The sequence below is a fragment of the Corvus kubaryi genome, unplaced genomic scaffold (genome assembly GCF_017639235.1).
Source record: "Corvus kubaryi isolate FWS band 111438036 unplaced genomic scaffold, C.kubaryi_AGA036_p1.0 37265, whole genome shotgun sequence".
Taxonomy (NCBI): Eukaryota; Metazoa; Chordata; class Aves; order Passeriformes; family Corvidae; genus Corvus; species Corvus kubaryi.
This window is the reverse complement of record NW_024581080.1, coordinates 1,354,229-1,378,260: the sequence shown is the minus strand read 5'-3', so window position 1 is coordinate 1,378,260 and position 24,032 is coordinate 1,354,229. Positions and strand designations below refer to the sequence as shown.

The following is a 24,032-nucleotide window of genomic DNA, read 5'->3' as shown; positions in this document are numbered from 1 at the left end:
ATAAGACAAAAAAACCCCTCAAAAACCCCCAAACCCCCCCAAAACCCCCCAAAACTCCCAAAACTCAAAAACAAACAAAAAAACCCCCCAACCACACTTTTGTGGATAGTTTGGTTCTAGAAGTGCCGAAGATAACAGAGGCATTAAACTCTCACAGAGAGGTGATGGGGACAGGCTGCCACCTGCCCACCCCGGAACACTGGGATTTCATTTTATTATTATTATTATTATTATTATTATTATTATTATTACTATTTTTATTATTTTATTATTTGTTGCTTATTGTTATTTGCTGTTTGTTATTATTATTTGTTCATTTATTTTTACGCTAAATTTGAAACAGCTCGGAGGGAAACAACTGTGGAAGGAGAAAATTTGGGGATTGAGATTTGGGGGTTAAAACACAGCCCTCGAATATCCCCTAAAGGCACCCACCCATCCCAGCAGCCCCTCAGCCCCATTCCGAAGGCCCTGCTGGGTGCTCTACCCTCCCCGGGCCCAGGGGACACCAGCGCTGCTCCACATGCGATAAAAGCCCCAAGCGCACCCAGGAGGGAGAACAGGGCGGCTCTGCTGGGTATTTATAGCCCGGCAGCGGTGCCAAGGCGAATGTGGGTTACTGTGACATGTGAATCAGCCGCCGCAGAGCCAGCCTGGAAACCCGGAGTGTGACAGAGGGTGGGGGCAGAACGGGGATGAAATCCCGCCTGGAGAGCCGGGCTTTGCCAGCAGCCTCCAGACGGGAGGATGGAGCGTGCGAGGAGCTGTTCCCACCCTGCCGGAGAGGATCTGCCCGAAATTCCCGAGCTAAGCGCCAGCAAAACGCTGCGAACGTGCCAGCACTGACAAGAGAAAGCAGAGCAGCTTCTCTGCTTGGAAAACCCGTGCCTGGTTCCCCACCAAGCAGATGGAAATGTTTCCTGGTGGGCAGGGCACGAGACTCTTTCCTTCCTAATTCTCGGTTTTGGTGTGTGTCTGTGGAAGGGGTTTAAGGATATTGGTCCCTCATTTAAATCTCTTCAAGGCTGAGTGAAGAGAAATGAATAGAGAGAGGTCAGCACCACCAGCAGGGTCAGTGGGCACCAAGAAAAACCCAGGAATTCTGGGGAATTTGGTATTTTAGTTAAACCCACCCCACTGCAGAGGCAGCACCCCCAGGGACCTGGTGCAGGTGAGGCACTGAGGTGTCTGTGCCATTCCAGGGGTTTTATGATGAATTTGCAAATGAGGTGGTCCTGGGGCTGGCCCAGGGGGCTGGCACCTCCTGCCTGGAGCTTTTTTAATTGGTATGGTCAGGAATGAATGAATGAATGACTAAATAAATACATACATAAATACATAAATACATATATAAATAAATGTATGCTTGCTACCCTCTCCTCTCGGGGTGATTGAGTTTCACACCTGGCAGCTACAGAGTCCCCTGAGCTCTGAGCCTGGAAAAGTGGGGGAAAAGGAGGGAAGGTGCAGGGAAAGAGAGGAGAGGAGAGGAGAGGAGAGGAGAGGAGAGGAGAGGAGAGGAGAGCACAGGGTGAGTAAAATCAGTGGGAAAAAATGTTGATAAGCAGGGCAGAGCTTCTTTCAGGAGGCAGGAAGGGAGCGGAGAGGTTTCTGTGCTCATGCACCAGAGTGTGGAAGGAGAAGCAGGAAAAGGTCACTGCCTGAGCAAGATTGGCCCAGCCAGAGCATCTCTGAGCGTTCAGAGAGGTAAAGCAGGAATTTTGCAGGAAAACACGCACCAAGTAAACAACAAACACAGCAAATAAATTCTAAGCACAGCAAATCAAGCCAGAGGCAGGAACTGGGGCACAAACTCCCCTCCAGAGACACCTCCGAGAAGGGCAGAGCTCGCCCAGAGCTCACTCGGAGCTCTGCGCCTGGATTTGGGATTGTTTGCTGCCAGAGTCTCCCCAGTGCAGAAATCCAGAGATGTGCCCAGAGGAAGGACAGGAGAGGGGAAAAGAGAGGAAAAGGGAGAAATTTGGGCTAAACTCCCTCTGGAAGGGAGGGGTAGCTCCGACTTTGATGTCACAGCCCTGTTCCAGCTGCTCTTAGAGACACTGAAAGAAGATTTTTGCTGCTCTTAGAGGCCTTGAAAGGTTTTTTCTCCTTCCTGGATTCCAAGATGTGGGGCTGCTGCAAATGTTGTGGGTTTGGGCATTTTCCTTGGCACCTTTCCATGACCCAGCCTTTAGCATCAATCCCACTGGAAGGTTTGAGGTACCTCAATTCCTGTTTACCCCGAGGATGTTGTGCCATCAATGCTGCCCGGCCAAGGCTTTAATTAACATTTGCTCTGCAAAACTGAGCTCATCTAATGCTAAACCTGAGCCGTTCCTAATCCCAGCTCAAGCTTTGCTCTTTAGGGTCAGTGCAGGGGGATCTGTAAATGTTAATGGCCAGAAACCATCCATGGAAAGGGAAAAGGTCCAAGGACTTGGATTCAGCCATCAGGAAAAAAAGATCTTTATTGTTATTTGCATCACCTGCTTTTCCTGGGCCATTTAATCCTTTCATTATTTACCCTTAATTAATATTTCATTAATTTGTCTGTGGGTTAATAGCAGCTCACCCATCCAGCAGGATCCTCCTCTGTGTTTGGAGGACTCTGCACCCTGTAAGGTCTTTTTCCCACTAGGATTGATGGGGAAAATGAGGAAGAAATGGGATTTTGTGGCCTGCAACAGCTCAGCACAGCAGTAAAAGCACTTTTGGGATCATTGTGGCCGTGAGGGACCAGCACTCAGCACCTGGCTTTCCATTTAAACCCCAAAAATCTCTTCAGCCTTATTCCCAAAGTCCTTCCAGGAATAAATGGGAGCTCTTGCTCAAGGACACAGTCCCTGAAGAGGGGGACAAATCCTTAACAGCTTTGTTTTTCTCTAAAATAATACTGAAATTAAAATTCTGAAGGGTTCAATACAACAAAAAACCCCCAATTCCTCATAATATCCTCATCAAGCTCTACACCCATTTTTCCCTTTGAAAAAATCCCCAGCCCTGCACATTGGGCTGCAAAATTCCATGTAATGGAATGTTCTCCATAGGAGGGAAATAGCCTGGAATCCAGGTGGGAAATATTCCTGGTAAGCTGCAGGCCATGGCATGATGAGGCAGCTGGTGCAGGGTCTGTAGCTCTGACCCAGGAGGCAGTGAGCGGTCCGGAGAGATGGTCCCATGAGGAATCGTCATCCTGGGGCCTGGTGTGTTCCCTCAGCTGCTGGCAGGAGGGCCCGAGCAGAGGCTGTCAGCTCTCAGTGATTGACAGCTCTCAGTGATTGACAGCTCTTTGGTGATTCCAGCTCAGCTCTGCAGGGCAGCCTCCAGGCCACACCAGGAGGAGAGAGACGAGAGGCCGTGGTGTAGCTGCTCTGCACGGGGCAGCTTTATCAGCCCGCACCCCGCGGAGGGGAGGCCAGGGCCGAGCTCTCTCTGCCCTCACAGGGGCAGGGGGCTACATCTTACAGGGGTACAGGGGTGGGTGTCAGAGGGTAGAGGCCAATGGGCTACAGAGGATCTGCAGAGGGTCTCCCAGAGGATTCCGGGTCTGTCTTCTTCTCGCCGTAACTGGAGGTGGTTGCCTTTGCAGGGGGTTCTGCTGGGAGTTGTGCAATCTCCTGATCTCAGCAGGCCTCCCTCCAGGGCACAGCCTGGGCATACCCCGCCACAGCACTTTTGGTGAAGGATCTACATTAATAAATTGATGCCCAAGGAATGCAAAGCAGGGCAGGAAATCGGGGGTTGTGCAGTGTGGCTGGGATTATTTCAGGATCCAGGCACCTGGATCTTTGTGTCTTGGGGAAAGGAGGGTCTGGGACTGTGGCCACTCCTTGTTTTTTTCCCCTCAGCTCTTTATTTTTAGTTTTGTGGTTCTGGCTCAGATCATTTCTGGTGCTGCATTTCAACACAAAACAAAAAGCAATCTTTTCCTCCGTATCAGCCACGTGGAAGGAGCAGCCCTCGTTTGTCAGGACGTGAAAAAAATGAGGCCACGCTTTTCCCAGTCGCCACAAGCTCCTCAAGAACCAGGTTTTTCTGCAGCTAAAATGGATAAAATAACTTCAGAGCAACCCTGGTGTCTGGTCCCTGGAGTTTAAAGTTTCATGTCTCGGAAAAAAACAAGGATCTATTTTGGTATCAGCGTCTCAGAACTGTTCTTCACATTCCATGGAAGTGCTATCCATTATCCATTACCGCTAATTATGATCCCAGCCCGTCATCCCCCAGACATCCATCAGCACCCAGAGCAGCCTCCACGCCTCTCCCCGATTCCCAGACGCCTCTGGAACGTGCAGCAGCTCCGCTCAGCCGCTCACTCGCTCCGGGAGTTCTCCACATTTCCCGAGGATAAAATGCAGAAATCCCCTCCTCCTGCAGCGGGAATTTCAGGAAATCCCCCTCACCCCCAGCACGGCTCTGCCTCCCCTCAGAAATCAGCGTTCCCTGGAATTCCACCGAGGATTTCCCGAGTTCTGCCTGGATTTCCGAGGGTGGAACACGAGAAAAGCCTCGAAGGCAGCGCAGTGGGGGCTCGGAGGGAGGGAGGCAGGGCTGGGCCATGTTTAATTCAGCAGCGGGGTTTGGAAGGAGAAGCCTCGCACAGACGGTGCTGCTGACTCACGAGAGCATTTCAGGCACAGGCTGAAGGGAGAGGGAGGAAAATGATCTTTTTATCCATCCGGAGGGAGAGGGAAAGGGATGATCCCATATCCATCCATAACAAGAGGAGGAGTGACCCCAAAAATGAGAGAGAAAGGAGTGACCCCAGATCCCCCCCAGAGACAGCAGCACCCAGTAACACAGAAAGGAATCAAGGGATTTTATTGCTGTTTAAGCTGTGCCTTAACCTGGGGAAATCCTTTTTTCCTCCCCTACTCCCCCTCTACAGAGAAAACCAAGTTATTTTTATGTTAAACACAAAGTGCTTTAAAATATCCTGATAGAAAGAGGTGGGGAAATCGGAAAATCGACCCCTCACGGAAAGGGAGCTCCTCTAATGCCTCACAGGTGGGGAAATAAAAATTCCCGATCCCAGGAAAAGCTGCTGGGCAAAGCTCAGGTCAGGGCTCGTGGCTGAACCCCTCCCAGGACAGATTTTTCCTTCATGAACCTCTCTGACTCCTGGATTCATGCAGAACAAGTCATTTGCCAGCACACTAAAATCCTGATTTTCAACCTTAAATACCCAAACTGCTCCAAAATCCCTCAGCCTGAACCAAAGGCAAGAAACCCTCCTGGAGCTGCTCCAGAATTACCTGTGGCAAACGGGGACTGGGCTCTGAGAGGGAAAATTGCCCTGGAAAGAGAAAGGGAACATTCTCAGGAGGGGTTAATAAAGGGGTGGGAAATAGGAATGGGCTCCAAACAAAGCCCAGGGATGAACAGGATCCCTGTCCTGGATTTCACACTTGGCTTTGGTCAATCACTCGTCCCCTGAGATTTCCATGGAGAGCAGGAGATTTTGGGTGTGTAAAGGGAAATATTTCACCTGGGAAATGCATCTCTGAGCACCCTGGGGTGGGAGGGGGCTTTGACAGCACAGGGCCTGATTATCCTGGAAATACAGATATCCTGAAAATGCAGATATCCTGAAAATATAGATATCCTGAAAATATAGATATGCTGAAAATGCAGATATCCTGAAAATACAGGTGTCCTGAAAGTATAGGTATCCTGAAAATACAGACATCCTGAAAATACAGGTATCCTGAAAATATAGATATCCTGAAAATACAGATATCCTGAAAATGAAGACATCCTGAAAATGCAGATATCCTGAAAATACAGGTGTCCTGAAAGTGAAGATTTCCTGAAAATACGGATATCCTGAAAATATAGATATCCTGAAAATGCAGATATCCTGAAAATGCAGATATCCTGAAAATACAGGTATCCTGAAAATATAGATATCCTGAAAATGCAGATATCCTGAAAATGCAGATATCCTGAAAATACAGGTATCCTGAAAATATAGATATCCTGAAAATACAGGTATCCCGAAATTATAGGTATCCTGACCATGTAGATATCCTGAAAGTGAAGATTTCCTGAAAATACGGAATATCCTGAAAACATTCTGAAATCCAGAGAGAAAAAAATCCACACTCTCCAGAGGGAGAAATGCGTTGCTTTCCAGCATTAAAGAAAAGGAAGGAGAGCTCAAGGAGAACCTGTGCCAGCCCTGCCAAGGCCAGGGAGGGCGGCAGGGGCTGAAGTCTCTGCGGCACCAGGGGAGAGCAGAGCTTGGCCGTGGAAAGCAGCGAGGCTGCAGCTGCTGGATCCCGGCACCAGCGCGGGGCTCTCCCCAGCCCCTCTCTGTCCCTGCCGAGCTCCCCCAGGATTTATTTTCACAGAAACATTTCAAAAGCACAGGCAGGGTTTTTGTTTTGGGACCTATTGATTGCTACTCTGAAAGAGAAATTTGTGCTCACCAATATCCCTGTGCCAGCCCCTCCACAGAGTTCTCTCTTGGAGCTGCTCCAGTCCTGCCTCCACTCCCTCCACATTCCAATTCATCCCAATTAAAAGATATTTTTCGTCTTAAAATCTGCGAGGGAAGATCAGATCTGGCACGTAGAGCGTTTCCTTTCCCTGCTTGAAGGAGGTAGCTCAGCTCCTGTGAGGGGGAAAATAACGACCTGAGAGGATTCCAGCCCTTCCTGCAGATGGGAATGGAAAGAAAAGCTGCTCTTGGCATGCGGATTTTAACGCTAAAAGGGATTTTCTTGGGCTTGGTGTCTGTGTCAGCAAGTTTGGGCTGTGTCAGCACAACTCCAGGCTGGAAGCAGCAGTGGGGTGACCTGGGGGGACAATCCCAGTGGCACCAGGGACAAAGGAAATGTTTAAAACGATCCCACCCAGCTCCTCTTTCTGAATGGAAAAAGGTCTGGGGCTGAGGGAAGCACCAGGGAAAGAAGATGGGGATTCCTCCAGAGAATAAATCAACAGTGGTGAGAAGTTTCTTTAAATATTCCTGTAATTAAGGGCAGCAGAGAGGTGGAGAGCATTAAAACCTAATGACTACGCCACACAACAAACAAATGATTCTGTTGGGTGCTGAGCAGTGGAATTATCACCTGAGCAGCCCCAGGGGCAGCTGCTGGCCTGGGAACGCCGGAAAATGGAGCAGGAATTCCTTGGGACCGACTTGAAGGTTTCCTGAACTTGGACTTGAAGCGTAAATTTCGTATTTTAAGTATAAATTTTGTATTTTAAGTATAAATTTTCCATGCTGTATATTCTGCTGGGAAGTACCAAGATGTTCATCCCTGCTTCCGAGGGGAGCAGTGGAGGTGGTGTAATAAAGTCACCAAAATATTCAGGAGAAGGGAGTTTTGGGGGTTTTTTTAAACCCAGATTTATTTTAGGGAGCCAGAGGACCCTTAGGAATCATTTTTGTCCTGAGCTGTGGCTGTGCTCAGGGGGTTCCACGACCTCTGCTGCGGGACCCGGCAGGGTCAGAGGGTGGTGCTGGAGGGGTGAGAGAGAAGGGGAATTTCTTCCAAAGAAAAATCACTGGGATTGTGGATTTGCCTGATAAATCCAAAAATAATTGGCTGCTCCATCCCCGGACGTGCCCAAGGCCAGGCTGGAGCACCCTGGAACAGTGGGAGGTGTCCCTGCCCATGGGATGGGATGGGTTGGGGTGGGATGGGATGGGATTTAAGGTCCCTTCCACCCCAAACCATTCCAGGATTCCCCGACTTTGCTGTGGGGGATGAAGGTGACACCAAGGCACACCCAGAGCCGAGCATTTCACACCCGAGTGGTTTCCGCCGCTGAGGGGTGATAACAGCGATAAACAGCCCCTCCCTTATCTGGGAGCAGCTCGAATCCATCCCAACTCCAGCAGGGTCCTTATCTCCACGGGAAATGCTGGGGGATTCAGGGAATGTTGCCACGTTCCAGCTGTGGGACTCCATGGCTGCATTAAAGGTTTTCCTAACAGGGATTGCAGTTATTGAGACGGGAGCTGCTCGGAGAAGAATTCCAAAGTCCCACAGTGCTGCACCAGACACATCAAAAAGAGAATCCCAGAATTCCAGACTGGTTTGGGTGGGAAGGGATTAAAATCCCATCCCATCCTACCCCTACCATGGGCAGGGACACCTCCCACTGTCCCAGGTGGCTCCAACCTGGCCTTTGGCACTTCCAGGGATCCAGGGGCAGCCCCAGCTCCTCTGGAAATTCCATCCCGGCCCCTCCCCACCCTCCCAGGGAAGGATTTCTTCCCAATATCCCATCTAAATCTACAGCTCCAGGCTCTATCCCCAAATAAAGCAAATGTAGGCATCTCCCTGAAATGAGTGCAGCACCACGAATTTTAAATGTGATTTTTTAAAAAAAAATTTAATTTAATTAGTGAAACGAGGGAAGGAAGCTGGGGAAAGTGTGGTGGGTCCTGGCCAGATCCTCATCCCAGCCTGGCTTGGAAAGGCAGATTCCTTCCTTTCCCTATCCTCAGGAAGCCGAGAAGCCGCTCCTTCCCTGCCCTCCCGACTCCCCCATCCTGTGCAGGGCTCTCGTTTTCCCTCTGCCGGGAGCAGCCCCCCGGGACCTCCTTCCCTCTCCACGGCGGCTCTGCAGAGCCTCACCCCTGCCAAAGGCATCCAGCTGCTCCTGCTTTCCCTGGGATGAGCAGGGAGAGTGTCCCAACCCCAGTGCCAGGCCCATTCCTGACCCGGAATGACGCCTCACTTCCCCCCTGAAGGGGATCTTATCCGGGATTTGCTGCTCCTGCACTCCCCAGGATGAGTGTGTGGGGTTTATTCCACACCTGCCAGCGGGAGCAGGGGAGGGAATTTCATCTGGAAAAGCCCATTACGGAGCCTCATTCATGGCCAGATCTGACTGAGTGCCAGATCCGTCCCACCAGCGGGGAGTTCTGTGGGAAAGGAGCACGAAAATCCCAGGGAAATCCCGGCAGCTGCCCCAGGCTGAATTTGGGGATTCATCCATGGAATTCCACCCAAAGGAGGAGCTGGATAAGGCTGTGCCTGGTCTCTGAGCTGGGTAATCCATAGCTGCCAAGGGGAGCTGGAGGTGCAGGGAAAACCGGGATGCAGGGAAAACCGGGATGCAGGGAGAGGGCAGGGATGTGACCAGGGCCAGCCCGGGTGGGGCGAGCTGTGAGTGGGGCCACAGCACGAGCTCTGTGTCCCTGCTGGAATTGTAACCACGGGACGCAGCTAAAACGGGGAGAAACGGCGACATTTGTGGGGGACTGAGAGGGGAAAGCAGAATCTGGGGGATGGGGGTGGTTTCTGCCACTGGGATCACATCAAAACAGGGAAAAATCAGCAGGAAAAGCGGCGTGAGCCACGGGAACGGGTTTGTTCCCATCCTGGCCACTGGTGATGATGGAGAGGTCCCTGCCAGGCAGAGACTCGGGAGGAGGGGATGCAGTGAGGAGCAGATCTCAGAAGAAATGAGATTTATTGGCCAAAGCTTTCCCCCGTTCTCCACAAACATCCAAAAAATTCCACTGGGCATTTGAGACAATCAGGGATCAGTTGGGGCAGTTTTGTTTTGCTTCACTTTGTGATTCTAAACCCCGCACCTGAGAGAATTCCAGCCCCAGCCTGCCCTGCCAAGGCCAGGAGCAGCTCCAGGGACGGTGCAGAGTGTGTTGACCTTGAGATTTACAGTGATAACTTGGAAATTATTTTCTCCAAGTCTTTTCTGGATGCAATTAATTGACAAGGCGTCAGTTAACGAGAGCCAAGGTCGGTCTGAGGCTTGGAATGAAAAAGGAAGGAATGCAGGAAACTCATCCATGGTCTTGTGGCATCACTCTCAGCACAGCACCCCTGAGGGCCGCCTGGAATTCTGAATACCTGGAGTTCTGGGCTTTGGGGTGTTTTCTACCGCGGGAGGTCCTTCCCACACTCCTTTTCCACGGGGATTTTAAGGAATTCTGTGGCGAACGTGCTGGTGGAGGATCCATCACTCAAAGCCAAGAGGAGGCTCCAGGACCGCGGTGAATTTCATCATTTCAGGGAACGTAGAATTGCATTTGATGCTGGCGAATTCAGAAAAGCACATTTTGATGGCCCTTCCTTCCATCCCAAATAGAAAACGAGCTCCTGCTTTATGACAGACGTGGAGTCTCTGAGCTAATCCAATGTGCAGCTGCCCAGAACAGGCACTGATTTAAAAAACAAAAGAATGAGCACTAAAAATTTCCTCTGGTTTTGCCATTTTAAAATCAGATTATGGAATCATTTCAGGATTGCCACAGGCGGCTCCCTGTGATCATCCCTCTCCCTCAGGATTTGTGGCTTTCCCAGGCGGTCCTGGGTTTATGTCCTGCATGTTCCAGCTTTGACTTGGTGCAAATTCACACAATTTCTTTTAAATGTATTTAAAATTCTGATTTTTACCCCATCTGAGGACTCTGAGACAAAAAAGGAAGACTCCCAGCTCCGGCTTAATCAAGACTTGAAGAAGCTGTGTGTGTTTTTTCCTAATAACATGAGTTTAAAAATACATCACTGAAATTATTGATTTTCTTGCTGGGAGTCTCTGCATGATTCGATTTGATTTGTATTTATTGCTTCCCTCCTAATCAGCTTACAGTTACTTCTGCTAAGAATATTCTCTAGATGTTAAGAGAACAAGACTGGAGAAATTGAAGTGAAATTCCAGCCAAAACCAGCTCAGATTTTTGTACAAAGTTTGCCCAGGCTCCTCTGAGCTCTCGGGCCAAAGTGATAATTAATATTATTAAATTCTCTCCTTTTTTTTTCCACAATAAGCACAAGGTGAACCCTCCAGGTTCTTCTGCTTGGACAGGTCCTTCTTTCTTAATTTTGCTGTGCAACTTTCTCACCTGCAAAAACCTCTCCAGCTCTGCTCAAGGTTTGCATCGGGAAAATAAACCACATTTATAGGCAGCATCTCCATAAGAACCGAGCCTCAGAGGGCTCAGCAGCAAGGTGGGCTCCTCCTTCTGCACCAATTAAAAAGAAAAATCAGGAGTCCCTGCACCGCGCGGAGCTGTCACCGAGCTGCAGCCTCGCCTTGCTGCCTCCACGCAGATCAATTAAAGCTCCAGCGGGAGGGCAATTAGCCCAGACACAAATGAGACCGGCGGCGGCGATGTTTCCTTCATTGCAGGCAGCAGCGTCACCCACGCTGGAGCGCGTTTCTCCTTCGCTCAGCGAAGGGCAGCAAAGGGGCAGGGAAGGGAGACGGAGCACGGATCCACCTGGAGGGGCTGAGCCCACACAGAAAGCACGGAGAGCTCTCATCCATCACCAGGAGCTGCTGCAGAGCCGGGCTGGGCATCCCAGAAATCCTGGGAGATAGGGAATGAGGGAATGTTTGGGTTGGGAGGGACATTAAAGAGCATTTCATCCCAGCGCTGCCGTGGCAGGGACACCTCCCCCTGTCCCAGGTGCTCCAGCCTGGCCTGGGACACTTCCAGGGATCTGGGGGCAGCCTCAGCTCCTTTGGGAATTCCATCCCAGCCCCTCACAGGGAAGGATTTCATCCCAAATCCCATCTGGATCTACAGTTCAGGGTCTATTCCCAAATAAAGCGTTTGTAGGCATCTCCCTGAAATGAGGGGAGCACCACAGATTTTAAATTTTGTTTTAAATTTGATTTTCGTGTTGGTTTTAAATTCGATTTTAATTTCGATTTTAAATCCACTTTCAATTTACCCAGGAGCTCCCCAGCCTCTGAGCCTGGACACGACCCAAAGCTCTGAGCTCCATTTACCCCACCAGCAGTTTTACTGTGTTAAAACCCACCGGTCCCAGAGTTTCCAGGATATTCCGAATATTCTGAGCAAGCCAGTCTGGAGAGGAGGGAATTTGGACAAACTGATCACAGACCTCAGGGCTGTTGCACACGAGCCCAGGCAGTGGGATTTCCCCATCCAGGTGCTGCCAATGTATTGAAAAATCGGACTTTTCTCCCAATAATTCCCGTAATTATTGCTGGCGTGACACAAGTGAGCGACGACAAACGTGACAGTTGCTGTTGTTGTGGCTGACTCCCTCTAATTTCCAACCTGAGAATTTATCTCCTTTCTTTCCTGGGAAGCAACACCCTAAAAATAGCTTTGCCCCATGGCAGCGCCGTCATGGGGGACGCAGAGCTCCAGGAAAAATGGTCAGAAAAGGCACAAGTGTGGCCACTTCTCAAAGGGATATTTTTAGAAAGGGAAAGCTGCAAAAAACCCCCTCTGCAAGCGCGGTAGGAAGAGCTATTTCTGATCACTCTCTCACCAGAAGATCGCTACCCTGACCTGGATTTGTAATTTTCTGGGAGGCAATTTTCAGCTGGAGACATCAGACAGCACATGTGGGAAAGGGAGCAGAGAGCCCGGGGGCAGCGAGGGACAAACCCACGCTGCTTCCTCTGCTTCTCATCCAGGCCAGTTAAATCCGATTTTTCCGTGGCTCAGAGCTGATGCTTGGCAGGGGTTTTGTGCCTGAACGCTGCAGCTGATGGTGCAGAAGAAAGGAAACTGAGGCTCAGGGGATTCCTTGGAGTTCATTCTTTTCCTTGAATAAATGGGAGCTTGTTCTGCCCCTGCAAACTCACCTCCAAACTCTTCCTGCCTGGAAGGGGCTGTTCCAGGCACTCTCATCTCTGCCCTGTCAGGTTTTAGCTTCTCTGACACCGGGATCTACAAAGGAATTCTCTGGTAGGAGCCAACTTTTCCAATATCTGTCCAGGGAACGTGGCCATCGCTCCAGAAATGTCCCTGAGAAGGGTCACAGGTCATTGGTGTGCTGAACTGGCTCTTTAAGCTGAAGGAGGGCAATTTTAGATTGGATATTGAGGAAGAATTCCTCTCTGTGAAGGTGGGGAGGGGCTGGGATGGAATTCCCAGAGGAGCTGTGGCTGCCCCTGGATCCCTGGCAGTGCCCAAGGCCAGGGTGGGATACCCTGGGATGGTGGGAGGTGCCCCTGGGCATGGCAGGGCTGGGATTAGAGGATTTTAAAGTCCCTTCCCACCCAAAGCATTCCAGGATTCTGTGATTCCATGATTCACATGACAAGTTCATCCCAGTTCTATAATTAATTGGTTAAAGGGCAGTTAAAAGAAGCAGTGGAGAGGAATTCAACACCCAGTTAAGGAGCACAGACAGAGCTTTTGCTGGCCAAGGATTCCAAAAGTTCCTGGAATTTATTGGTGGAAAATCAAAGCCGTGAATATCAGGGAGCTGGAGGCACAAGATCTCCCTGTCCCTGCCACCCTGTCCCTGTTATCCCAAAGAACAGCTCACAAAGCTGCAGGAATCTGCTCGAATACATTTCGGTTATTTCTATTATAATTCAGCAGACTACAGGCTAAGAAGCCCTTGATGGAATAATTCAGCATCCTGCTCCTCCGTGAATTCCTCCTGATTAAAGAAGTGGCCCTTGGAACCACGGCAGGAGGTGGCCAGGAAAGAGAACATCCCAGGAGTTATAAAATCAACGTGCAGTGCAGGGCTTCAAAAATGCAGGGAAAACACCCCAGGAAAATGTGGGCGGCCTGGTAAAAGTTTCGTTTTCTGAAGTGAGTAAATGCCTGAAGTGTGTCTGGAGCTGTGAAATTATTCCTGGTGCTGACACTGCAGGAAATTTCAGGGTGAATATTTAACGAAGCCAGGCTGGATGGGGCTTGGAGCCACCTGGGCCAATGGGATGGGATGGGATGGGATGGGATGGGATGGGATGGGATGGGATGGGATGGGGTGGGATGGGATGGGATGGGATTGAAGGTCTTTTCCAACCCAAACCATTCCATCGTTCCACGAACAGCTCTTGCAGTAGATAAATCCAGGAAAGTGAAAGCAACAACGAGCTCAGTGATGATTTGTAGAAATTTGCAAGAAATTTTCCTTCACTGGTCAGTGGAATGACAATTCTGCCTCAGGGCTGGGCTTTCAGGAATATTTCACCCTCAAATGCAACACAGAGCGTTTCTGCATGAAGAAAATAACCCGGGTGTCTGGCAGTGCTTGATTTAAGGTCCTGGAGTACCTCAGCCGGCTCAGAGGGAATGATGAAAAGTGGGCTGCGTTAGGAAAACGCTGCTGTGTTCCAGCTCTGCCCGGAGAGAGTCCAGTTTCGAGCAGAACTAAAATGAACACATCAATTTTTCAGAGCACAGGCGTTGCCCAGCAGGACCTTTGTGTTTGTGCTGTAATATCAAAAAGTGACATCCCCACCCCAGCCCAGGCTCCCCGCCCCCCCAGCAGCACAGAGGGGAAGTGGAATCCTTGAGTGGTTTGGGTTGGAAAGGACCTTAAAGAGCATCCCATTCCAACCCCAAAATGCCCAGGGCTCAGTCTCTCCCCTCCATCCCCTTCCCTCTTTGCTTCAAACCTCCCTGAGGATGCTGAAGATCTTTTGTGAATGGGAAAATCCGTTATCAACCCACTCACCCCAAACCCGATCCTTCAGACCTCCAGATCCTGAAGAAATGACAAAGAAGAAGCAAATGCTGTTAAAATTCCAGGGAGGAGGGAGCAGGAGGACGCCAGCCCCGCTCAGTCCTGGACTGTCCTGCCCTGTGCTGGGCACTCCTGGGCTTCCTTAGGGATGAAATCCCTTCTCAAGGAGCATCCAACAGTGCAGGACGAGGCTCTTGGTCCATAAATCCCCTTTTTCCTCCCTGGCTGCGGCCGTTTAAATGTCTCAGGACACATCTTCAGCCGGGCTGAAATGTCCGTCCTTGCTCTCCTGGCTCAGCTGGAACCAGACCAATTTCACCCGCTGATACCCTGGCACGTTACTGCTGGTGAGTTTGGGGTGACCCCACAGGACAGCGGGGGCTCCGGGGGCACAAATGGGTGCAAACCCAGCGGCTTGGAGAGTCACACGCGGTTACATCACTGCGTGGTGGGGAACAAAAATGGACCAAATCCTCATTTCCTGACTCCTTTTCCTCTCTGACAAAATTCCGTCTGATGTCGCTGTTCACCCTCCTTGCACGGGTATCATTAAAACCTATTTAGGCTTGGATTGCTTAAACTTAAACCAGGCTTATGTTAAAAACTGACCAAGACAAACCCCCTTAGAGCTGATAAATAATCTTTAATAGTTCCAACCATGTTGCATTTCCTGCCCTGTGTCTTCATTCTGCTGCCTCTCAACACCGTAAAAAACCCCGCCCAACCCCCCCTCTTATTCCTCCCGACTGATTCAGTCTGTTTTTAATATATTCAAATTAATTCATTATCATTGGCTATGTTTTGATCTCCTTTCCCCGGGAGCAGCCAGGCTGTTGTGCTGCTCCACCTTCTGTATTCTCCTTCCTTTTTCCTTCTTTTTCAAGGGAGCTGCAGGACTCAGTTTCCCCCTGCCATCCCTGCAGGTTTGTCAATAGTGGGTAATTAGATGAAAGCAATGCTGCTGCTCTCCCTTTCCATGGGAGTGTCCCTTCCTCCCCTCCTCCTGCCTCAATCCTGAGACATCAGCTTTGCTCTGAGGCAGCAGCTCTTGTTTGGTCAACTTTGAGGCGAAAAAAGTTCTCCTTAGGCAGAAATATCAGCCTGAATTCCAAAATCTCCAGAGCGGAGATGGACAGAAAGGGAAGAGGGATTAATTACTCATCAGAAATGAGGGAACATCTCAGACTGATTTCCCTGACTCACTTTATCCTTCAAATCACCTTCAGGATAATGTAGCAGGAGCCCTGTCCCCCTGCATCTGATCAGAGATCAGGAATTCACATGCAAGGCTCTGTTTTCAATTAAAACCATGAATTTTATTTCAGAATTTCTGCACGGAACACCTCTGTGAATGCCAACTTCTCCTCCTCTAAATATCTCGACTTTTAAAGCAATCCATGTATATATATATGGGATGTATTGTGTTCTAGAGAAGTTTGCATTGCTTGGTATCACTATTAAAGAAATAAATCAAACCTAGCGCTGCTTGATTATAAAGCAACAATTTATTTTGCATAGGGGGTAAAAGGATCTCAAACACCGAGGTGTTCAGTGAGAGGGAGCTTTATTACAAAGTTCCATCTGCCACTCCTTGTTTTCAGGAGATTAAAAGGATAATAAAAGCTGCCAAGCACCTCTGTTAACCGTGTGGTTCCTCATACAGTGAGTTTTCCTCAAGGATAAAACCACGATCTGTTCCCCCCTCACAATCTTTATTATCAGGGGGAAAAAACTCATTAATAAGCCAGTTTAAAATGCATCTTTTTCCCTAAAAAGAAACAAAATGCAATGCCCCGATAGGCAGGAATTTTATTCTGACTCCCAATGAAATCCGAAGGGGTTTGTGCCCATGGCAAAAACTTTCAGTTCAATTAATGAAGCAGGTTTAGAATCCGTGATTGCTTCATTAGCATAAAATCCTTGTCCTGTGTGGGTAATCTGAAGCTCCAGAGGTGAACCGGTGGCTGGAGCTGCCCGTGTTTGGAAGCCCAACCCGGCAGATCCGTGGCTAAATCCGAGTTCTGCTCTGACTGCAGTGCTGCAGTCCTATGACAGCATCATATTAATGAGCCAGCAGAGAGGTGCGAGGCTCCATGTGCTCGGCAAAGTTTAACCCTGTCCCTCAGACTTCCCCAACTCTCCCCAGCCGCACACACCCCCCCAGGAGCTGTCCGGGCGGCCCGGGCTGGAGGCACCCCGGCAGTTTGTGAGGAGGGTTTTGCCTTTCTCGAGATCAGCTGCTTAAAAATTCAGGCTGTGAGCACAGACAGAGCCTTCTCAGCACCTTCTGAGCGAGGAGTTAGCCCTCCCCCCTCAGCATCCCTCTGCTTTTCCATGCGAGCTGTGGCAGGGATTTTTCTAGCACCAGCAGTTTCGGGGTTTTGGGGTTTTTTTGTTGTTTTATTTTTTTTTTTTCTCTTCGCAGTTTACTAATCCATTTCCAGCTGTAATCCCTCCAAGAGGAGCTCAGAGTCTGGATGGCAGCCAGGCACTGTCATGCAGCCCATACAAAGTCTACTTTCCCCCATAAATGTAATTTCTAATAAGGTTTCAAACAATTTATTATTCATGGTGAGCAATGCACCAAGCGTTAGATCAAAGCGGGCGGGTGGGAGGACAAGAGAAGGGAAGAGAAGAAGGGAGAAAGAGAGGAAGAAAAGCACCAAGAGCAAGGATTTGAGATGCCGGGGGTCTCCCAAACTCTTGCTGACAGCCCGGCTGCTCCAGGGCTTCCCCCCGCTCCTCCCGCAGAGCTCCCGGAGCCGGCGCGGGGAGCGCTCGGTGCCGCAGAGCCCCGGCGAGCGCCGCCTCCCCCGCCCGCTGCGACCTTCACACGCCAGACCCCGCCTGGGGACGGGGGGGGGGGCAGGGGGATGGACCCTCCCCACCCATCTGCGGGGCCCTCTGCCCCCTGAAACCCCCCCGAGCCCCGCGGAAGGCCGATCCCGACCCTCCCAGCCCGCCCGGCGGGAGCTGTCCGTGGTGATGGAGCCGCTGATCCCCATTCCCGGATCCCGCTCCCGGTTCCCTGTTCCCGGTGCCAGCCCCGGCCCTACCCGGCTCCGCAGCCCCCGGCAGCGGCCCGGGGCCCGCAGCGCGCTCCGCTCTGCCGTGGGCGCTGCGGGAGGAGGGGCTGCGGGAGAGAAAAGGGAGGAAAAGAGGGAAAAGAGTGAAAAGAAATGGAAGAAAGAGGGGAAAGAAATGAAAAGGAAGGAAAGGAAGAACAGAAAAAGAAAGAAACAAAAGAAAGGGAAGGGAAGAAAGAAAGGGAAGAATGGAAAGTAAGGGAGGAAAAAAGAAAGGAAAGCAAGAATGGAAGGAAGGAAAGAAAGGAAGGAAGGAAGGAGGGAATGGAGGAGGGTGCTGGCCTAGGGAAGGGGGGAGAAGGGAGCAGGGCCAGAGAGAAGGAACACGGGAGAGGGAAGAGGGGAGCAGGGGGAAGAAAGGAGGGAGTGGGGGCAGCAATGAAAGAAGAAAGGGGGGAGTGGGTGGGCAACGGGGAGGAGAAGGGAGAGGAGGGGGCAGGGAACAGGGGCAGCAGCGGGAAGGGGAGTGGGGAAGGGGCACCGGGGAGGCGTCAGGGGCCGGGCAGGGGCAGCCGGGACGAGGCGAGGGACGGCAAGGGAAGGAAGGGGGAGCCGGGGCGGGGCGCGGGGCGGGCCGGGGCCGGGCCGGGGGGAGCCGCCCCCCGCACACGTGTGCGGGGCCGCCCCGCAGCCGCCCGGCGGGGCTATAAAAGGGGCGGCGGCGGCCGGAGCAGCCCCGCACCGCCGCCCCCAGCGCCCCACCATGAGCTACACCATGGAGCCCCTGGGCAACCCCTCGTACCGCCGGGTGACCGAGACCCGGGCTACCTACAGCCGCGCCAGCGCGTCCCCGTCCAGCGGCTTCCGCTCGCAGTCGTGGTCTCGGGGCTCGGGCAGCACCGTGTCCTCGTCCTACAAGCGCCCCAACCTGGGCGGCCCGCGGGCCACCTACGGCTCCACGGTGCTGAGCTCGGCCGAGAGCCTGGACGTGAGCCAGTCCTCGCTGCTCAACGGCGCGGCCGAGCTCAAGCTGAGCCGCTCCAACGAGAAGGAGCAGCTGCAGGGGCTCAACGACCGCTTCGCCGGCTACATCGAGAAGGTGCATTACCTGGAGCAGCAGAACAAGGAGATCGAGGCGGAGCTGGCGGCGCTGCGGCAGAAACACGCCGGGCGGGCGCAGCTGAGCGACGCCTACGAGCAGGAGCTGCGGGAGCTGCGCGGGGCCCTGGAGCAGGTGAGCCACGAGAAGGCGCAGATCCAGCTGGACTCGGAGCACATCGAGGAGGACATCCAGCGCCTGCGGGAGCGCTTCGAGGATGAGGCGCGGCTGCGCGACGAGACGGAGGCGACGATCCGCGCCCTGCGCAAGGAGATGGAGGAGGCCTCGCTGATGCGCGCCGAGCTGGACAAGAAGGTGCAGTCGCTGCAGGACGAGGTGGCCTTCCTGAGGGGCAACCACGAGGAGGAGGTGGCCGAGCTGCTGGCGCAGCTGCAGGCGTCCCACGCCACGGTGGAGAGGAAGGACTACCTGAAGACAGACCTGACGACGGCGCTGAAGGAGATCCGCGCCCAGCTCGAGTGCCAGTCCGACCACAACATGCACCAGGCCGAGGAGTGGTTCAAGTGCCGCTACGCCAAGCTCACCGAGGCGGCCGAGCAGAACAAGGAGGCGATCCGCTCCGCCAAGGAGGAGATCGCCGAGTACCGCAGGCAGCTCCAGTCCAAGAGCATCGAGCTCGAGTCGGTGCGCGGCACCAAGGAGTCGCTGGAGAGGCAGCTCAGCGACATCGAGGAGCGCCACAATAACGACCTCACCACCTATCAGGTACCGGGGAGGCGGCGCGGGGCTGTCCCGAGCCCGGCGGGGGGATGGCCGGTGCCCGCTCTGGGGAGGGGGATGCGGGAGGTGCCCGGTGCCAGCCCCCGGCGAGGGATGGAGGGGTGTGGGAGATGCCCGGTGCCCGCTCCGGCGGGAGGGACGCGGGGGGTGCCCGGTGCCGGCTGCGCAGCGAGGGATGCAGGGATGCGGAAGGCGGGGAGAGGATGCTGCGGAGGGCGGTAGGAGCGGGTGGGTCCTGCTCTGATGCCGGCCCTGCCTCCCCGAGCGGCGGGAAGAGTTTCTAAAAGTCCCCTCAGAGAAGTTGTGCCCGCTCTGTCCCCGCGTGCAGCGCCTGCCCGTGTCACAGGGGTTTTCTGCGTCTCCCTTGCAGGACACGATTCACCAGCTGGAAAACGAGCTCAGAGGAACGAAGTGGGAAATGGCTCGTCACTTGAGGGAGTACCAGGACCTCCTCAATGTCAAGATGGCCCTGGACATCGAAATTGCTGCGTACAGGTACAGTGGGATCACTGCAGACGTGTCTGGAATATTAATAGCACTGCGGATGCTGCTGGCTCGGGAGGCTTTACCACAGCTAAGAAATATCTGCATGCAGTGAACACGGGTAAAATTAGAGCCTGGCTAAATCACTGCAACCATTAGCCAGCCCAGTTAGAGCCCAGAAGGTCATTAGGGACCAGCTAATCAGTGATAGAGCTGCCAGCAAGCCCCGCGGGCACGACACAGCGTGACTCAGTGCGGCGGCTCCCGCGCCGCATTCTGTCCTTGGCCGCACGAGCAGGAGATGCAGCGAAAGACAAGTTTATTTTTAATTCCTGTCTGCTTTGCAGATGCCAGGCATGCAGGGCTTGTCACCAGAGCTCCCTTTCATCGCCTGGGAGAGACAGGGAATTTGCTTGATCATGATTTGAGGCAGCGAGTGCTGATCTGCCTGTCACAAACACTTTTGCTTTTCTTGCTCAACTTTCCTTCAGAGGCACCCGCTCTAATCTGGAGCTGAGCGTTGCTTGCTGTTGCCATCACCTGGCAGGTTTTTTTAGTCTCCTCTGTATCACTTCAGAACTCACTGGAGAGCTCCTGATTTTTCTGGGTCACAGGCTCAGATGAAAAACATTTGAATAAAAGAAAAGTAAAAACAACAAAAAACCACCCCCATCTCCAGATCTGTTGAAATTCCTGAGGTTGTTCAGACACACAGACACCCCGGGGGCTGTAGCTGGCTGCTGCCAAAGTCAGCTGAAATCTCCAGTTCTCGTATTCCCACAAAAAAAGGTGGATGCCCAAATTATCAAATTAGAACATGTGCTCTAATCAGCTGTGATTGCCTCAGACACAATATTTGATTTGGGTCTCTTGGCTGTGTCAAATTCTGTTTGCCTAAGTCGTAATGAATCCTATGAAATTAATTAGTTTGTCCTAATCCCTGCTGATTTACACCATAATGGAGCTTTCTGACATTAAAGATGAATTTTAACTGATCACTGACGTGTCACACCTGCCACAGGCAAACCAAGCTAAAAACTGCTGGATGGGAGTTTTGCAAAAGAGCGGATTCAAGGAAAGCTGGGCTGGGGCCGTGAGCCATGGATGGCACAGGGCAGTTCCAGCACATTCCACAGCAAACTGGTTCTGTCCTGCTGGCAGGGGAACAGTACAGCAGGGACTGTGATAGAATCCTGGAATGGTTTGGGTTGGAAGAGACCTTAAAGCTCATCCCAAAGCAGGGACACCTTCCACCATCCCAGTTGCTCCACGCCCTGTCCAGCCTGGCCTTGGACACTTCCAGGGATGGGACAGCCACAATTATTCCAACAACTGTCCCTTATTTTGTTTTTTTATGCTCATTTTCTTTTTTTCTCTCCTCCTGATTCCCTCAGGAAGCTGCTGGAGGGTGAAGAGACAAGATTCAGTGCCTTCTCTGGAAGCATTACTGGTCCCATATTCACACACAGACCACCATCTGTCACAATAGCATCCACCAAAATCCAGAAAACGAAAATCGAACCACCAAAGCTGAAGGTCCAGCACAAGTTTGTAGAAGAAATCATTGAAGAGACGAAGGTGGAGGATGAAAAGTCTGAGATGGAAGATGCCCTGGCAGCCATTGCAGAAGAAATGGCAGCCAAGGCACAGCAGGAAGAACAGGAGGAAGAAAAAGCAGAAGAAGCTGCAGAGGAAGAAGTTTCTGAGAAGGCTCCTGCAGAAGAAGCTGCACCTGAGGAGGAAGAGAAGGAGGAAGAGGAAGCAGAGGAGGAAGAAGCTGCAAAATCTGACGCCGCAGAAGAAGGTGGCTCTGAAAAAGAAGAAATTGAGGAAAAGGAAGAAGAGGAGGAAGCTGAGGAAGAGGAGGAAAAACCTGAGGCCAAGGGCAAAGCTGAAGAGGTACCAGCAAAGGCAGAGAAGGTCAAAACCCCTCCCGCAAAGTCCCCCCCGAAATCGCCCCCAAAATCGCCCCCAAAATCCCCCGTAACAGAGCCGGCCAAGGCCGCCCCGAAAGAAAAAGCCGCGGAAGCAGTGAAAGAACAGAAGGTGGAGAAAGCAGAGAAGGCGGCCAAGGAGGAGGAGAAAGCAGCGTCTCCAGAGAAACCTGCCACGCCAAAGGTGACCTCCCCGGAGAAGGCTGCGACGCCGGAGAAGGCTGCGACGCCGGAGAAGGCTGCGACGCCAGAGAAGGCACGCTCCCCTGAAAAGCCGGCGAGCCCCGAGAAGCCACGCACTCCCGAGAAGCCCGCGACTCCTGAGAAGCCCCGGTCCCCAGAGAAGCCTCCCTCCCCGGTCAAGGATGCCAAGGCTGTGGTGGAGGAGACCATCACCGTCACCAAGGTAACAAAAGTGAGTGCTGAGGCCGAGAAGGAGTCCAGGAAAGAGGACATCGCAATCAACGGGGAGGTGGAGGAGAAAAAGGAGGAATCCAAAGAGAAGGAGGAGGAAGACAAGGGAGTGGTGACCAATGGCCTCGATGTGAGCCCTGTGGATGACAAGGCTGAGAAAATCGTGGTAACCAAAAAAGTAGAGAAAATCACAGGGGAGGGTGGGGACAGCGGGACCACGTTTATCACGAAGTCGGTGACCGTCACTCAGAAGGTGGAGGAGCACGAAGAAAGCTTCGAGGAGAAATTGGTGTCCACCAAGAAAGTGGAGAAAGTCACTTCACACGCCGTAGTAAAGGAGATTAAAGAGAGCGAATAAAACCAACCATAGCTAAAATTCAAACCAATTCAAGAGCTTGGGTCGGTGCAAAAGGTTAAGCCATAGACAGCTGCAAAATGCATGTGGGTGACGGCTTCAAAGCAGATCGGGTTCTCTCACGGAGGCTCCAGACACACAGTATTTTACTTTTTCGTGCAATATAGGGAAGGGGGGGGGAATGCATGCAGGCTCAAGATGTACTCCCTCCACAGAGCTTGGGGATCTACAAAAAAATACTACTACTACTAGTGCATGAGATGAAATGTGCAGAGGAAGCTTTTCTGAATTTCCTGAGCTGTTGGAGGGATGTATCTGAGGAACAAGTTCAGATGTATTATGCAAAGAACCAACTGAGCCAAAACCAAACTGAAAACAGTAATAGAGTATTCATGAGAACCAGAACTCTCCTAGCCTTAAAAAAAAAAAAAATAAAAAAAGCTACTTATAACTAATTATGTTTACCTCACTGGTGCAATTAGGGTGGACTTTTGCTCCTGGGAGAACCTTGTTGACATGCACAGTACGCAACCTTTTGTTGTTTGATGTAAAACAGTCACAGCAGTTCTTGCTCAATAAAGGTCAATATGAAAACATGACTTGTTCTGGTGATTTGTCCCAATTTAAACCCTTTCCTAGGCTGGATGCTCTCTCCTGAAAGGGGATGGAAAATTGCTTGAAGGGTTTTTTCCTAAGCGTCCTCGTTTAGGAGCTGGGCTTTGGTGGTCCTTGGGGGTCCCGTCCTACCTGGGGTGTTCTGTGCTTTGGGAATTGGCTATGATGGAGAAATTTCCTGTACCAGCCCAAAGGCTGGATTAAGAAAGTAAGAGCCACATCCCATATTTTCTAGAGGAAAGAGGAATCCATTGAGCACTTCTGGCTGGCCTTGAGGTGCTTAGAGGGGTTGCAGTTGTTTTTCATAGGAAGGGGAAGGTCTCTAAGCCCTCAATGCTGCTTGCACTGAGCCAAAAAGTGTTAAAACCTTCTGTAAGCATCATTTTCCTCCTTACACCCCAACATCCACACATAAAGAGAGCCAATTTCCAAAGAATTCCTTGGTTTTTCTGGGAGAGAAGCTGCATGAACCACAGCTGGGTGTGGCACCTTCAGTTTGTCATTTAATTGAGCAAAAACCCATTTAGGGGACTCAACCAAGCCACCACAAGGTCCTCAAAATGGGCTTGGTTCTGGTTATTTTAACCCCTCTTGCTTTAATCGTATGGGAACCTCCTTGTCAATTCTCTGGCTCGAATGATCAAGAGGTTCAATCTGCCTCTAAACACAAAATTCTAAACTCAAAGCCAAGGGTTATAAACTTGACATTTTTAAATCTTCAACGGCAAGACCTCCTAAGTGGTGGCCTCTTCCAGAGGAATCAAAAATTCCTCTACCTGGAAAAATAAATGGAGAGGAATGAAGCAAAGGGAAGAAGATAAAGGCCCCAACTCCAATGTGGGAATTAATTTTAAGATTAATTTCATGTTTATTCCCCGTTTCAAAAGGAAAGCGAAGAATGCAGCTGCTGCCCCACCTCCCATAACTCACGAAGAAATGCAAATAATTCTAAAGCCTGGATTTAGG

General features: G+C 51.5%; 1 protein-coding gene across 1 annotated transcript; it reads left to right on the top strand.

Moving 5' to 3' along the window:
- Positions 1-18,142: 18,142 nt before the first annotated feature.
- On the top strand, positions 18,143-23,050 carry NEFM (neurofilament medium chain). Its single transcript, XM_042024787.1, has 3 exons — positions 18,143-19,250; positions 19,636-19,760; positions 21,143-23,050. Exons 1-3 carry the CDS (start codon positions 18,189-18,191, stop codon positions 22,452-22,454), a joined length of 2,499 nt encoding a protein of 832 aa, XP_041880721.1. The 5' UTR covers positions 18,143-18,188; the 3' UTR covers positions 22,455-23,050.
- Positions 23,051-24,032: the final 982 nt, after the last annotated feature.